This window comes from Chiloscyllium plagiosum, unplaced genomic scaffold (assembly GCF_037043375.1).
Source record: "Chiloscyllium plagiosum isolate Xiang-an unplaced genomic scaffold, Cpla_swu_hap1 HiC_scaffold_29, whole genome shotgun sequence".
NCBI lineage: Eukaryota > Metazoa > Chordata > Chondrichthyes > Orectolobiformes > Hemiscylliidae > Chiloscyllium > Chiloscyllium plagiosum.
The window spans coordinates 34,695,048-34,710,746 of NW_028270167.1; the positions used below are offsets into that span (position 1 = coordinate 34,695,048).

General features: G+C 42.0%; 1 protein-coding gene across 2 annotated transcripts in view; it reads left to right on the plus strand.

The window, feature by feature from the left end:
- The window catches only part of stt3a (STT3 oligosaccharyltransferase complex catalytic subunit A), a 44,279-nt gene continuing 28,580 nt past the window's right edge, over positions 1-15,699 (plus strand). The window contains exons 1-7 of one of the 2 annotated variants that reach the window (XM_043676874.2): positions 95-124; positions 928-1,025; positions 6,415-6,538; positions 11,620-11,680; positions 12,142-12,263; positions 13,652-13,797; positions 15,118-15,208. In XM_043676874.2, coding sequence (XP_043532809.1) covers positions 6,451-6,538; positions 11,620-11,680; positions 12,142-12,263; positions 13,652-13,797; positions 15,118-15,208 — 508 coding nt within the window. In that variant the 5' untranslated portion in view covers positions 95-124; positions 928-1,025; positions 6,415-6,450. Of the gene's footprint in view, positions 125-927; positions 1,026-6,414; positions 6,539-11,619; positions 11,681-12,141; positions 12,264-13,651; positions 13,798-15,117; positions 15,209-15,699 lie in introns of both variants that reach the window. The other variant, XM_043676875.2, reaches the window with a different exon arrangement.

Here is a 15,699-nt window from a genome sequence, read left to right on the forward strand (position 1 = left end):
CCCCCCCACCCACGCTTCCCACCGCCGTGGCCGAGTGGTTCGGCCACTTCCGCTAGCGGGGTAGGTTACACCAGCGAGCGGCCCGAGCCGCGGCTGCGGATGGAGTGAACGAAGAGCTGAGCAGGTCAGAGGGGGAGGTGGCCCGGGCACAATCCGCGGGGAAGCGAGGGGCCCCGGGGGATAGAGAGAGACAGGGAAAGGGCCTTGGGGGGTGAGGGGAAGAGCTAGGCCCCGGGCGGGGACAGGGACCGGCTCCCGGGTCAGACGCGCTCGGGGCCCCGGGCAGCAGTGCTGGGGAAGCCAGGGTCGGGATATGCGAGTTCGGGGACACACTGAGAGTCCAGGCACTGCGCCTTATCGGCGTCATCCGCTCTCTGTCCGCCCCCTGCCATCGCCTGTTTAATTTGTAATTAACTGTCTTTTAAAATCCTGAGGTTATGTTTCTGTAGATTATGCAAAATCCCAGTAAGTTGGTCAATTCCATATAGTCCGCAATGCCAATGAGCTGCTTCCATTTCTATGAATCTCCTTTAACATTTGATTTGATTCTTCAAAAAAAATGTTGCAGGGAACTTTTATTTTTCTTTGTCCAATTTAGCCACTATTCTGAGGTAAAATTCTGTAGGAATATGGAACCTTACACTGTCTGAATGACAACCGTGATCATTTAAGTTTTGACAATTTTTGCTTATTCGTTTCACAGCCAGAATCAAACTCTGTTTAACGTTCACTCCCTTCACTGATGCTAAATGGCTGCAGTGTGTACCATCTACAAGATGCATTGCAGTAACATGTTAAAACACCTTCCAAATCCACAACCTCTACTATCCAGACGGATGCAATAAGAGCACCACCACCTGAAAGTTCTTGTCCAAGCTACTCACCATCCCGAATTGGAAATATATTATTGGTTCTTCACTATTGCAGGTCTAAATCCTGGAATTGCTGCCCTATGAGCACTGCGAGTGACCCAGCCCTCCAAGAACTACACTTCAAGAAAGTAGCTCATCTTGACCTTCTCCAGGGTAATTACGGATAGGCAATAAATGCTGGTCTAGCCAGTCACACCCTCTTTCCCTGGGAAGAAAAAGATGTTTTGAAACTTGAAAGGATTCAGAAAAGATTTACAAGGATGTTGCCAGGGTTGGAGGATTTGAGCTATAGGGAGAGGCTGAACAGGCTGGGACTGTTTTCCCTGGAGGGTTGGAGACTGAGGGGTGACCTTATAGAGGTTTACAAAATCACGAGGGGCATGGATAGGATAAATAGACAAAGTCTTTTCCCTGGGGCCGGGGAGTGCAGAACGAGAGGGCATAGGTTTACGGTGAGAGGGGAAAGATATTAAAGAGACCTAAGGGGCAATTTTTTCATGCAGAGGGTGGTACATGTATGGAATGAGCTGCCAGAGGAAGTGGTGGAGGCTGGTACAATTGCAATATTTAAAAGGCATTTGGATGGGTATATGATTAGGAAGAGTTTGGAGGGATATGGGCTGGGTGCTGTCAGGTGGGACTAGATTGGGTTGGGATATCTGGTCATCATGGGTTGGACCGAAGGGTCTGTTTCCATGCTGTACATCTCTATGATTCTGTGACTCTATGTCAAGATAATCACTGGAAGCAATAAATGCTGGCGATCACAGCAGGTCAGACAGCATCCATGGAGAGTGAGCAAGCTAATGTTTTGAGTCTAGATGACTCTTCATCGGAAAATCTGCAATAATTTGCTCCTACCAAATGGTCACTGGATTCTGGTTAAACCTCTTTTGTTCCAAATTCAGTTGCAGGATCGCTAAATGCAATTGTCTGATCAGTACAAAGGAGAGATCAAGCCTGTTTTTCTGCATTCTATACCACTGTCTAACTTGGCATATACCGCTGAGATGTTGGATGAATTTGTCTCTACTGTGTAAAAGGTTTTTGAGTTTCTGTGGGAATTTGTTTGGCTGTCGAGATTGTGCTGTCCATAGCAAGTTTTAAATAATTCTTGCACAAATGAAGTATAACTTTCATAGTGCAGTTGATTCCTGAGTTAGAAGCTGTGGGTTCAACTCCCATTCCAGAGATGTGAGTGAATAAATGGACCAACATTCAACTGTAGCACTGAGGGAAAGCTACAATGTTGGATTTACTCTTTTTCTATAAGGAGTGGAAGTAAAGTTTTGTTTACCATATCAGATAGACTTGAAAGATGCTGGGACCCAGTTCAAAGAAAAGGATATAAATGATGCTGATTCTGGACCACTGTTGCTGCTCAGTCAACCCCATTTAAATTTCAATACCAGTTCTTAATTTCCTTGCTGTTTGTAGGAGCTCAGCAACGTGCAAAGTGACTGCTATGTTTCTCACTTTACAGCCAGTTTGATGCTTCAGAAGTACCTAATTGGCTATACGGCACTTTGGGACATTCTGAAGTCTTGAGAGGTGCTATATGAATGAAAGTCTTTTGCTAACCATGAGGCAGCAGAGAATGATCTGTGGTTTTTGGGTGGGCCACAGCGAAGTGTAAGAGCTGTACCTCTGTCATTTTGGCAAACATGACCAGCCTTTCCAGGGCTCTGAAAGAAAATTGTTGTGCACTGGGAGTTCTGGCCTCTCTCTTCATATCAAGTCTCAGAAACATTAGTAAAAGTAAAATCCTGATCGATTTTAGAAATATTTATCCATATTGACTTCCCACCACCACCTGGAAAGCATTTGGGGTGAGTAATGAGTACTGACATTGCCAGTGACATGAACAGATTCAAAAGGCTGTTTAGCTGTGTGGTTTATGCTGTAGCAATATTTGCGAATAATTTGCATTCAGTTTTCATTTTTTAAATGGCCATATTTCGTGCATTTCTCCATTTTCCCATCTTCATCCTCATGACCCTGCCTGTGTTTTGTAGTGCCATTGGATCATTATTGTTACCTGTGTATATAACGTCTCACTCTTGTGTCTTACCTGAAAGCACAGCACCTTCAGTCTAACATTTCTCCAACAGTGGTTAGTTGGCCTCGTTTACCTTGTGGTTTGACTGGAGTGTACTGGAAACCTTCTTTTTGTTGTTCATTCCAGAGATGTGAGCCTCACTGGCTATGTAAGAAATAGGATCTGGAATAAGGTATTTATTCCCTCAAGCCTGTCCTGTCATTTTATAAAATCATGACTTACCTGCCCCAGACTTCAACTCCTCACAGCCTTCAACTCTTTGATATTATAAAAACCTGCATACCCTCTCTCTTACATACTTTGTGATCCAGCCTCCATAATGCTCTGAGATGAAGACTTCCAAACATACACTGTGTGCTCTGGGCGAAAAAGTTTTTTCGTGTCTCAGTTTGGTATAGCAGCACTTAATCTCTCTCCATATCTCCTGGTTTAAGGTGTTCTCACTATTTAAAACATCATTTTAACATCTATCATGTCAAGCCCCCTCAGAATCTTCATTGTTTCAATGTGATCACTTTTCATTCTTTTAAAATCTGATGTAAAAGGGCATAACCTGTTCATCTGTTCTTCATGCATCAATTGCTTCATCCCAGGAATGAACCTGGTGAATGTCTTTTGAACTGCCTCCAATGCCAATGTATCCTTTCTTAAATATGGGGACCAAAACTATGCAAGTACTCCCTTAAGGCATTATGGGTCTACCCTCGACCAAGTGGATTGCAGTGGTTCAAGAAGGCACCTAAAAGAACATGGGAAGGTACGTGAAAGCCCTTTATTATGAGATCCCCTCCAAGCCACATATCATCCTGAGTTGGAACTATAACATCATTCCTTCACTTCTGCTGGATCAAAATCTGAGATCCCTCCTTACAGAACTGCAGATATGTCTCTTGAACTGCAGTATAGAATCACAGAATCTCCACAGAGTGGGAACAGGCCATTTGGCCCATCATGTCCAAACTGAGCTTCCAAAGAGTATCCCACCCAGACTCCTTCCCCTACCCTGTCTCTGTAAACCTGCATTTCCCATGGCTAATCCACCTAATTTACACATCCTTGGACACTATGGGCAATTTAGCATGGCCAATCCACCTGACCTGCACATCTTTGAACTGTGGGAAGAAACCAGGGGATCTTGTAATGAAAGAGTTTTGTGGACCTTCCCATGTTCTTTTGGATGATAGAAGTCGCAGGTTTAGGAATTGCTGTTGGAGGATTCTTGAAATGTTACTGCAGTTCGTCAAAGTGGTGGAGGAAATGGGTTGCTCTGTCCTGAATTGTGCCACAATTCTTGAGTAGTGTTGATGGGGAGCATTCCACCTCCAGACACCCCTGACTTGCCTTGTTAGTGGTAGACAGATTTTGAAGTATCTGCAAAGTATTCATTGCTGTGTGACATTGGCAGAGGTCATTGTCACCTTGACTGAAATCTGAACACTTGAAATGTACATTTAGCCTTAAGGACGTGTAAGTAGTCACAATGAGTTAATCTGCACTCAAGACTTTTCCCCTCCTTAGCACCTTGCTTATCTGATATCTTTTGGGTGTTTACAGTGACTTCCCATGTGAAGGGCATCGAGTCATAGAGATGTACAACACGGAAACAGACCCTTCACTCCAACTTGTCCATGCCGACCAGATATCCACTCCAATCTAGTCCCACTTGCCAGCACCCAGCCCATATCCCTCCAAACCCTTCCTATTCATAGACCCATCCAAATGCCTTTTAAATGTTGCAATTGTACCAGCCTCCAACACTTCCTCTGGCAGCCCATTTCACACACGTACCACCCTCTGCGTGAAAAAGTTGCCCCTTAGGTCTCTTTTATATCTTTCCCCTTTTACCCTAAACCTATGCCCAGGGAAGAGACTTTGTGTATTTAGGGAGAAAGTGAGGTCTGCAGATGCTGAAGATCTGCGCTTTTCCAGGAACACATTTTCAACTTTGTGTATTTATCCTATCCCATGCCCCTCATGATTTTATAAGGTATAAGGTCACCCCTCACCCTCCGACACTCCCAGGATAACAGCCCCATCCTATTCACCCACCCCTTATAGCTCAAATTCTCCAACCCAGGCAACATCCTTGTAAATCTTACAGCCGCAACATGACCTCCCAACTCCTGTACTCAATACTCTGACCTATAAAGGAAAGCATACCAAACGCCGCCTTCACTATCCTATCTACCTGCGACTCTACTTTCAAGGAGCTATGAACTTGCACTCCAAGGTCTCTTTATTCAGCAACACTCCCTAGGACCTTACCATTAAGTGTATAAGTCCTGCTAAGATTTGCTTTCCCAAAATGCAGCACCTCTCATTTATCTAAATTTAAACTCCATCTGTCATTTCTCAGCCCATTGGCCCATCTGATGATCAGATCCTGTTGTAGTTTGAGGTAACCTTCTTCGCTGTCCGCTACACCTCCAATTTTGGTGTCATCTGCAAATTTACTTCTATACCTCTTATTCTCACATCCAAATCTTTTTATATTAATGATGAAAAGTAGTGGACCCAGCACCGATCCTTGTGGCACTCCACTGGTCACAAGCCTCCAATCTGAAAAACAACCCTCCACCACCACCCTCTGTCTTCTACCTTTGAGCCAGTTCTGTATCCAAATGGCTAATTCTCCCTGTATTCCATGAGATCTCACCTTCCTAATCAGTCTCCCATGGGGAACCTTGTCAAATGCCTTACTGAAGTCCATATGGATCACGTTCACTGCTCTGCCCTCATCATTCTTCTTTGTTACTACTTCAAAAAACTCAATCAAGTTTGTGAGACATGATTTCCCACGCACAAAGCCACGTTAACTATCCCTAATCAGTCCTTGCCTTTCCAAGTAAATGTACATCCTATCTCTTAGGATTCAATGCAAAGTTTTGGTTAAATTATCTTCCATTTCCCAGTTCACCATTATCAATTCCCCAGTTGTATCTTCCAAGAATCCCAGAATCACTAGCTGATATTTTTTACATACCCATAGATGCTTTTCTTGTTTTTATATTTCTTGACAATTTACTTTATTATCAATACAATATAATCCTCTAAGAGGGAATGTGCCGTATTTTTAGATTGCTTTGAGTTTAAGCTTTCAGAGCCATTGTCCACAGCTGTGACCTCCCAATCCTGACTTTTGGAAATCTTAAGTATTGCCTGTCAGCATTAATAACGATAAACCTGGGAATCAGCTCACGGATCCATGTCAGTAATTCCTGTCAAGCAGGTGATAGACAAACTGTAACAGGTTACTTGGATCATATGCATTGAATCAATGTGTCGGCGATAGGCAGATTAGAATGGGAAATAGAAATCTGTATTGCATTGGCTAATGCTGCTGGAAAGCTAGATTTAAGAAATTCACAAAACGAAATTGAGTTCATATTGCTCACTGTAATTATGATTGTAATGTATTTCTTGCTGTCATTGAATGAATCTGGTGCTAATATAAGTATTACAATTGTTATTTCTGTTTCCTAGGTTAATAGTCTGTCAGCTGCAAACACCAGACCAAAGATGACGAAGCTGGGATTTTTGCGGTTGTCTTATGAGAAACAGGACACCCTGCTGAAGCTGCTCATTCTGTCTATGGCAGCTGTGCTCTGTGAGTTTCTAACCAGGCTTTGCTTATTATTCATAAGAATAAAAGTTCAACCCTTGGACAACTCATACTCCTGCATTCAGCATTGATCCCAATCACACCATCTCTTACTGTCTCATTCATTCCTCAGACCCAGAAAAGATGTAGAATGTTTCTCTCTTTCCTTTTTTTTAAAAGGCAAACTTGCGACCACTAGTCATAGAGTCATGTAATATGGAAACAGACCCTTTGGTCCGACTCGTCCATGCTGACCAGATATCCTAAACTAATTGAGTGCCATTTGCCAACACTTGGTCCATTTTCCTCTTCGTGTACCCATTCGGATGCCTTTTAAATGTTGTAATTGTACCAGCTTCCACCACTTCCTTTGGCAGCTTATTTCCATACACATACCACCCTCTGTGTGAAAAGGTTGCCTGTTAGGTCCCATTTATATCTTCCCCCCTCACCCTAAACCTATGCCCTCTAGTTCTGGACTGCCCCACCCCAGGGAAAAGACCTCCTCTGTTTATCCTATCCATGTCCCTTATGATATTACAAACTTCTATAAGGTCACCCCTCAGCATTTGACGCTCCAGGGAAAACAGCTCCAGCCTGTTCAGCCTTTCTCTATAGCTTAAAACCTCCAACCCTGGCAACATCCTTTTCTGAACCCTTTCAAGTTTCACAACATCCTTCCTATCAGAGGGAGACCAGAATTATGCAGAATATTAGTTTTCTGATTTTCATCTTTCCTCTGTGGCTTTAAGTTGCCTTCTTTGATTATGAGCTAGGCCAAACAATGTTGCACTACATGAACAAATTACAGCACTTTGAGACACCATAGGTATAAGCAGGCAATTTTTAGCTTAGCAATTTGTAACTAGTCAGGTGCGTGGATCTGAACTAGTTTATCATCTCAAGAAATGATGTAAGTGTGATGCAGCAGTGTGGAATCTGTATGGGTAGAGCTGAAAAACAACAACGGGCAAAAAAACCCACTAATGGGAACTGTGCATCGATGTCCAAATTAGAGATGCATGCAATAAAGGAGTGTTTGTAATTATGGTTGACTTTAATCTGTGTATGGACTGGGCAAATCCTATTAATAGCAGTACTGTAGAGTAGGAATTTCTGAAGTATATACACGGGATGGTTTTCCAGGCCAGTATGTTGAAGAACCAATTAGGACATTGTGTCATGAGAAAGGAATAATGGTAGCGTAATTGAGAGAGGCCCATTGGGGATGCGTGACGATAATACGATCAAATTCCTCATTAGGGATTGTTGCAGAAAGTGAAAAGGTGATAGCAAGCATTCAAATAGTACGTGATTAAACAGCAACAATTGTTCATTCCTAATATAAACCAAAAGAATTGTGGATGCTCTAAATCAGAAACAAAACACCCAACCCAAAACATTAACTCTGATCGTTCATTCCTGTCTGGCACAAAAGTCAAGTGGACAAGATGTCCAAACCATGGCTTATAAAGGAAATCAGAGAGAGTATTAGATTTTAGGAAAAGACATAGAAATTGGCTAGAAGGAATAACGGGCTGAGTAATGGGAGCAGTTCAGAATTCAGCAAAGAAGGACAAAGGGATTGATTAAGAAATAGAGTATGAGAGTGAGCTTGTAGGGACGTTAAAACCTAAACGTAAAAGTTTCTACAGGTATGTGAAGGAAAAAGCATTGGTGAAGACAAATGTAGGTCCGCTGCGGTCAGATACAGGGAATTTACATTGAGGAGCAAGGAAATAGTTGACCAACTGAATACATATTTTGCTCTGGGTTCATGAAAGAGAGCACAAAACATATTGAAAATGATGTTGGAGAAATTGAACACTGACAAATACCTAGGCTCTGTGTTATGGACTAGACCAGAGCACTCAAAACATTCTTAAGCAGGCAGCCCAGGCCTTAACGTTGCAATTTGTTTCAATAAGTGTACAGTGAAAATTACTTGGAGTAAATTAGCCAGATTGACTACCAGGTTTTAAAACAGACAAAAATTTATTCACAAAATTACAGAATGAAACACAAAGGACAGAATAAAGAGCACCCACAGAGCTTAGACTATACCAAACTAGACTTAACTATGCTGTTCCGAATATACACACTCATCTGTTTACGTACAAGCAAAAAGGCCTTTCAGGTCTGTAGGAGAAAGTGAGGTCTGCAGATGCTGGAGATCAAAGTTGAAACTTTATTGCTGGAACAGCACAGCAGGTCAGGCAGCATCCAGGGAACAGGAGATTCGACGTTTCGGGCACAGGCCCTTCTTCAGGAATGAGCAGAGAGTGTTCAGCAGGAGAAGATAAAAGGTAGGGAGGAGGGACTTGGAGGAGGGGCGTTGGAAATGTGATAGGTGGAAAGAGGTGAGGGTGATAGGTCGGAGTAGGATGGAGGCGGAGAGGTCAAGAAGACGACTGCAGGTCAGGAAGGCGGTGCCGGGCTGGAGGGATTCGGCTGAGACAAGGTGGGGGGAGGGGGGATGAAGAAACTGGTGAAGTCCAAGTTCATCCCCTGTGGTTGGAGGGTTCCCAGTCGGATGATAAGACGCTCCGCGGCGGGGGGGTGGAGACACATGCGGCGATGTGGTCCAGGTGTGGGTTGCTGACGTCACTGGTCCAAATGTAGGTTGCTGACGTCACTCATCCACCGCCAAACCACAACAACGCGACGGTCGGAGGAGGAGCGTCTTATCTTCCGACTGGGAACCCTCCAACCACAGGGGATGAACTTGGACTTCACCAGTTTCTTCATCCCCCCTCCCCCCACCTTGTCTCAGCCGAATCCCTCCAGCCCGGCACCGCCTTCCTGACCTGCAGTCGTCGTCTTGACCTCTCCGCCTCCATCCTACTCCGACCTATCACCCTCACCTTGACCTCTTTCCACCTATCACATTTCCAACGCCCCTCCTCCAAGTCCCTCCTCCCTACCTTTTATCTTCTCCTGCTGAACACTCTCTGCTCATTCCTGAAGAAGGGCCTGTGCCCGAAACGTCGAATCTCCTGTTCCCTGGATGCTGCCTGACCTGCTGTGCTGTTCCAGCAATAAAGTTTCAACTTTCAGGGCTGTATCAATCCCAGCCATTTCGGAGCCTGGCCTATTTACAACCCCTCTGAAAAAACCAAGGACGCAGCATCCTTGAGAAAAGGAACAGCTTTTCGAAAAAAGGACCACCTTTATGACATCTGAAACATATATCTTAGAATACTTAAGGAAAAAGTCTTGGATTTGTGGATGCATTAAAGTCATAGTGATATAACATGGAAACAGACCCTTCGGTTCAACTTGTCCATGCTGACCACATTTCCCAAATTAAACTTAGTTCCACATGCCTGCATTTGTCCCATATCTCCCTAAACATTTCCTATTCACATATCTGTACAAATGCCTTTTAAATATTGTAACTGATCCTGCATTTACCACATCCTCTGGCAATTAATTCCACATATGAAACACTCACTGTGCAAAAGTTGCCCGTTGGGTCCCTTTTAAATCTTTCTCCTCTCACCTTAAGATTATGCCCTCTCTGCCATTCCCTTATTCTCCATCGTAAACCTTCCCCTCTGATTGTATTCGGCTCACATGTGCCTTTTATAGAAACTTTCATCATCTAAAGTTATACTTCTGGCTAGTTTGCTTTCATATTCTATTTTTGCATTGTCAGTTTCTTTCTAATGAGAATGAGCTTTCTTTGCTGAATTGTAAAATGTTAGCATTCCTCAGGCCTACTACTTATTTGGCAACCGTATAAGCTTACCTTCTCTAATACAATCTTCAAGTCATCTTTGCAACTGTTGAATAAATTTTTCTGGTGGGTTTTTATACCTCAAAGGAATGGGTGTTTGTTGTAAACCAAGCATTTATTTCTTTCAATACTAGACATTGCCAATCCATTATCATATTGTTTAATTCAGTTTACTAACCTACCCTGACCAATCCACACTTCACACCTTCATTGCTTCCTTTGTTTAGATTGAAGACTGTAGTTTCTGATCAAATTGTATCACTCTTGAGCTTAATATAAAATATTATCAATCATGTACAGATTTTTGGGTACTTAAAGAAATTAAAGAATGTGGGGATGGTGTGGGACGGTTAGGGTGAAGTGGAAGATCAACCTTGATTGTATCGAATGTTGCACCAGACTTAAAGCGTGAAATTGCTGCCTTCTATTTAAGTTGAACTTTGAGGCTGATAGGAGCAGCAAATGAAAATGAAATGCCTAATTTTATCCCTATTCCTAACCTGGCTCTGCCAGCATCCTCTGCAAGTGCATGTGAAGTGAGAATTGTGAACTAAAGTGTTAGGTGTATGCCACCTAAAGAGCAGGAGTGCTAATTTCTCTTTTGGAGCAGGTTTTAATATCCTTTTTAAAGTAGCTGATGTTTCCATTCACTTGTGCACTATATGGTTTGTTGTGTGTTTAGTTGATACAACTTTGCCCACATTGACCATTGGATGAGTCAGTCTACTCTGGGTTTTACTAACGCAATTATAACTGTTTCTGTGTAAGACCACGATCCCTCACTTTTTATTCCCCAACAAATTGTTCCACTGTCAGAAGGAGCCTCTGTACATCCAAGAATTTAAATATATTCTCTATAGAACAATGTTCAGAGGATGGAAACTTGACTATCTCTCTCGCGCTCTTGCTCTCTCTCTCGCCCTTAGCAAGGCTGTCATCCACTGAAAACCTAAAGGAATGTGGATTGTCTCTGAGTTTGGCCATCCATTCCACAGATTTCAGATTGTGGCACCTTCTGAGGACCTGCTTGAAGTCCCCAGCCATAAAACTAAACATAATCCAAAAATATTGAAGAAACAGGTCAGGATCATGATTCAGTGAGATTATGAATTAAACTTTCAGATCCACCCCACCGTCACCACAATTCTGACGAACAGGAGGGAATTTTATAGCAATTCAAATTAGTTATTGAAAGCCAAAGATGAAATTATTTCATAAAATTTGGTTAACTTCAATATTTGACCTGTGAAATAAATTTGAATTCAAATGTTAAGACTACTGTTAAGGTTACTTAAAGATAGTAGTGAACAGGATTCAATTGTAATATTAATTTTTGTTTATTCCGCAGCATTTTCTACCAGATTGTTCTCTGTATTGAGGTTTGAGAGTGTCATCCATGAGTTTGATCCGTAAGTACCAATACACATTTTTAAATTTTCATTATTGCACAATATATCAAATTTCAACTTTCTAGTTATGCACATTTGAGGCACTTTAGGTTTGCAACCAGTAAACAGAAGATGATAAGCAGAGGAAATAAATAAAATAAACCAGGCAGGGATATTAAAATGGATTGAAAGCATTTGTACATCTTTATAACTAAACTTTGGGCCAATCTTCCTTGTGTCTTTGCTTCAGTACCTGTTTTATTTGATTTTTCTTAAGATTTTATTCCTTTGGGTGTGATGTCAGCAGCTTTTATTTTCTGTCCCCTGTGCCTTTGAGAGGATAATGTAGAGCCACTTTGTATAGCCGCTACAGGTTTAACATTTTTATTTTCCTTTTGTTCAGTATGAAGATATTTAAAAGTAGTATTTAATCAAGGAACTTACCTTGTTCTCCTCCAACTGGTACCTTGAAATATCTTTAGGTACTTCAATTACCGGACCACTCGCTTCCTCACTGAAGAAGGGTTCTACAAATTCCATAACTGGTTTGATGATCGAGCCTGGTATCCGCTAGGCAGGATTATTGGAGGAACAATCTACCCAGGTCAGTGTAGTTTCAACAGCTGACTTGTTATCTAATGTATCAGTGTAGACATTTAGTTTTTGATACATCTATCAACCCCCATTTGAGTGCTGTGGCTGTATTACCATGTAAGGATTAGAGGCTTACCTTGAGGCATCACCTGACTTGGAGTTTTAAAACTGACTCTTAAGTTGCCCAAAAATTTTGAAACAATCCTGTCAATCTTTAAATTTACAATGATCATTGCAAGTGTTTTAAACGTATTGTTAAAACTTAATTATCAATCTTGCTTTCAGGACCCAGTTGGAAGCTGAAGAAAAAAGAAAATGAGATTAATTTGTTTGTTTTTCCTCAGAAGGTTTAGAACAGGAATTAAAATGATAGATTAGTAAATCATGTCTCCATAGTTGAAGACGGCAATAGGACTGCACTTTCATTAGAGAGAGAGAGATATGACTGGTGGTGATTTAACCTGGAGGTCACCATGCCTCAGGTGAGGAACGAGGTGGAAAAGGTGGGACCTAATGGCAACCTCAGCCAGTGAAGCAGTGAAAGAGACTGGGAAACGAGAGCAGGATGGAAGTAGAGGGGAGCAGAAGAACAGAAGAAAACTTATGAAATAACTTTTATTTATTTTGATGACACTGTAACAATATAACGTTCTGAATAGCTTTGTTACTGTAATATTCAAGTTTGTTATGAAGACTCAAGTGATTGAACATAATAATACAGGGCCTGAACCTGACACTTCAGTTGGGCATAAAATAATTTACATTGCAAGATGTAGATAGGAGCTAATTTCCAGGTTATGAGAGTCCAAGAAATTGGTTATTTTGATGAAATAATTCCTCCATCTTATTGCTATATTAACATATTCAATGTATAATGATTTATTCAGGGTAGTCTGCAATCAGCTAGGAAAGAAACCACATCTTTTTATGCGTTTTGTTGTCTTTATATTCCATTTGCTCACTGGGAACTTTTGCAGCACTGTAAGGGTGGCTCAGTGGTTAGCACTGCTGCCTCACAGCGCCAGGGACCCGGGTTCAATTCCCGCCCCGGGCAACTGTCTGTGTGGAGTTTGCACATTTTTCCCGTGTCTGCGTGGGTTTCCTCTGGGTGCTCCGGTTTCCTCCCACAGATAAGGATGTGCAGGTCAGGTGAATTGGCCATGCTAAATTGCCCGTAGTGTTAGGTGCCAGGGATAAGTGTAGGGGAATGGGTCTGGGTGGATTGCTCTTTGGAGGGTCAGTGTGGGCTTGGTGGGCCGAAGGTCCTGTTTTCACACTGTAGGGAATCTAATCTTGTCATTAATTTCAAATGGATATGCAGTAGTGCCCAAGCATGTTAGTGCAGATATATTCTATTTTTTTAAGAATAACCTGCAGCATTACTTTATTGATTTCCAGGTCTCATGATAACTTCTGCTGCTCTCTACCATGTGCTGCATTTCTTCCACATCGCTGTTGACATCAGGAATGTCTGTGTGTTTCTGGCTCCACTCTTCTCATCTTTCACCACCATTGTCACTTATCACTTAACAAAGGAACTGAAGGTAGGAAGTGAACTGTGATCCCTGTAAACCAGGGTATGTGAACCTAGGGAGCTGTTCAGACTGCCTCAGAACAGTTTTTGTAACTGTAATGTTAGTAATATCAACTGTTTCATCAGTGAAGCAATGAAGTTCACTGCAGACCATTTTTTTTCGGGGAAAGATTTTACAGGTGCAAGATCTCATGCCTATGTAACAAACCTGAAATAAAAACAAAATGCTAGAAATGCTCAGGTTAGGCAGCACTTGTAGGGAGAGAAACCAAGTTGAAGTTTATGGTTTATGATCCTTTGTCAGTTTTGACAGATAACTCATTTGCAAACTGTTTTTCTCTGTTTTATCATGCTGGCTTATTCAAATTACATAATATTTCTTTCTAGGTGGTAAGTTGTGTTGCTAGTGGTCAGTAGAATTGCTGGAGTGATCACTTGCATTTGCCTTTGGTGCTACTGGTATCTGTAGACAAGTCTTTAAAGACCCAACTCAAGGAGGTTACTTACTAAATCCCCAGCAATGATACAATCTTTTGTATCAGAGCTGTAATTAAATTTGGGCAGTAACTATCACATAGGCCATAAACATAATGAGTTGTGTTTGGTGGTGAAATAGAATGTAGAGCAGTACAGGCCCTTCTGCTTTCGATGTTGTGCTGACCTTTTATCCTCCTCTAAGATCAGACTAACCTAGCTACCCTTCATTGTACAATCTTTCATGAGCCTACCCAAGAGTCACTTTAATGTCCCTAATGTGTCTGACTCTACTACCACTGCTGGCAGTGCATTCCACGCACCGACCACTCTCTGTGTAAAGAACCTACCTCTGACATCTCCTCAACATCTTCCTTCAATCACCTTAAAATTATGCCCCATCATGATAGCCATTTCCACCATGGGAGAAAGTCTCTGAATATTCACTCTCTCTATGCCTCTCATCATCTTGTACACCTTTATCAGGCCACCTCTTATCGTTCTTTGCTCCAATGAGAAAAGCTCTAGCTCCCCCAACCTTTCTTCATAACACATGCCTTCCAGTCCAGGCAGCATCCTGGTAAACCTCTGCTGCATCTTCAATAAAGCTTTCTCATCCTTCCTATAGTGAAGTGACCAGAACTGATCTTCAGCAATATTCCATGAATGATGCTTGATGTACCCCCATTAGTATAACTGGAAATAAAATCAATCCAATGAGCAAGTTGAAACCCTGTCGTTGCCCATAAAGCATTTTGTGATTTGAATTTAAAACATTTTCTTTTCATTTCAGATCTTGAACATGTGGCATTTTTTATAACGTAATTCCCTGTCCACACTGTTGTTTGTGTTTCAGGATGCTGGTGCTGGCTTGTTAGCTGCTGCCATGATTGCTGTGGTCCCTGGTTATATCTCTCGGTCTGTAGCTGGTTCCTACGATAATGAAGGTGAGTATCCAGCCCAAGCATCTTTTGTGTTGGATTAATTGGTTTGATTAATTTTCTATTGCTTCAATAATTTCTTAAATGCAGAATGGTATTCTTAAGTTCCTAATAATGACATGCATAATTGTGATAGCTCTTAATTTCAGTTCTGACACAAGGTCTTGTTTCTTAATGATTGCAATGTAAGTGATTACCAAGACCGTTACTTTCATCTCCATAATATAGCCCGACTTTGTCCCTCTGCTCATCTGCTGTGGAAGCACTCATCCATATCTTTGTTACCTCTACATTTGAGTATTCCAATTTTCTCCAGCTAGACCTCCCATGAGCTAACCTTTATAGACCTGAACTCATCCAAAACCAGGGCAGTATCCATATCACACTGAGTCCCATTCAGTCATCACCTCATGAGCCCCTTTTGGCTCCCTGACAGGGAATATCTCATTTTCAAAATTCTCATCCTTGTTTTCAAATCTCTTGTGGCCTTGCAGCTC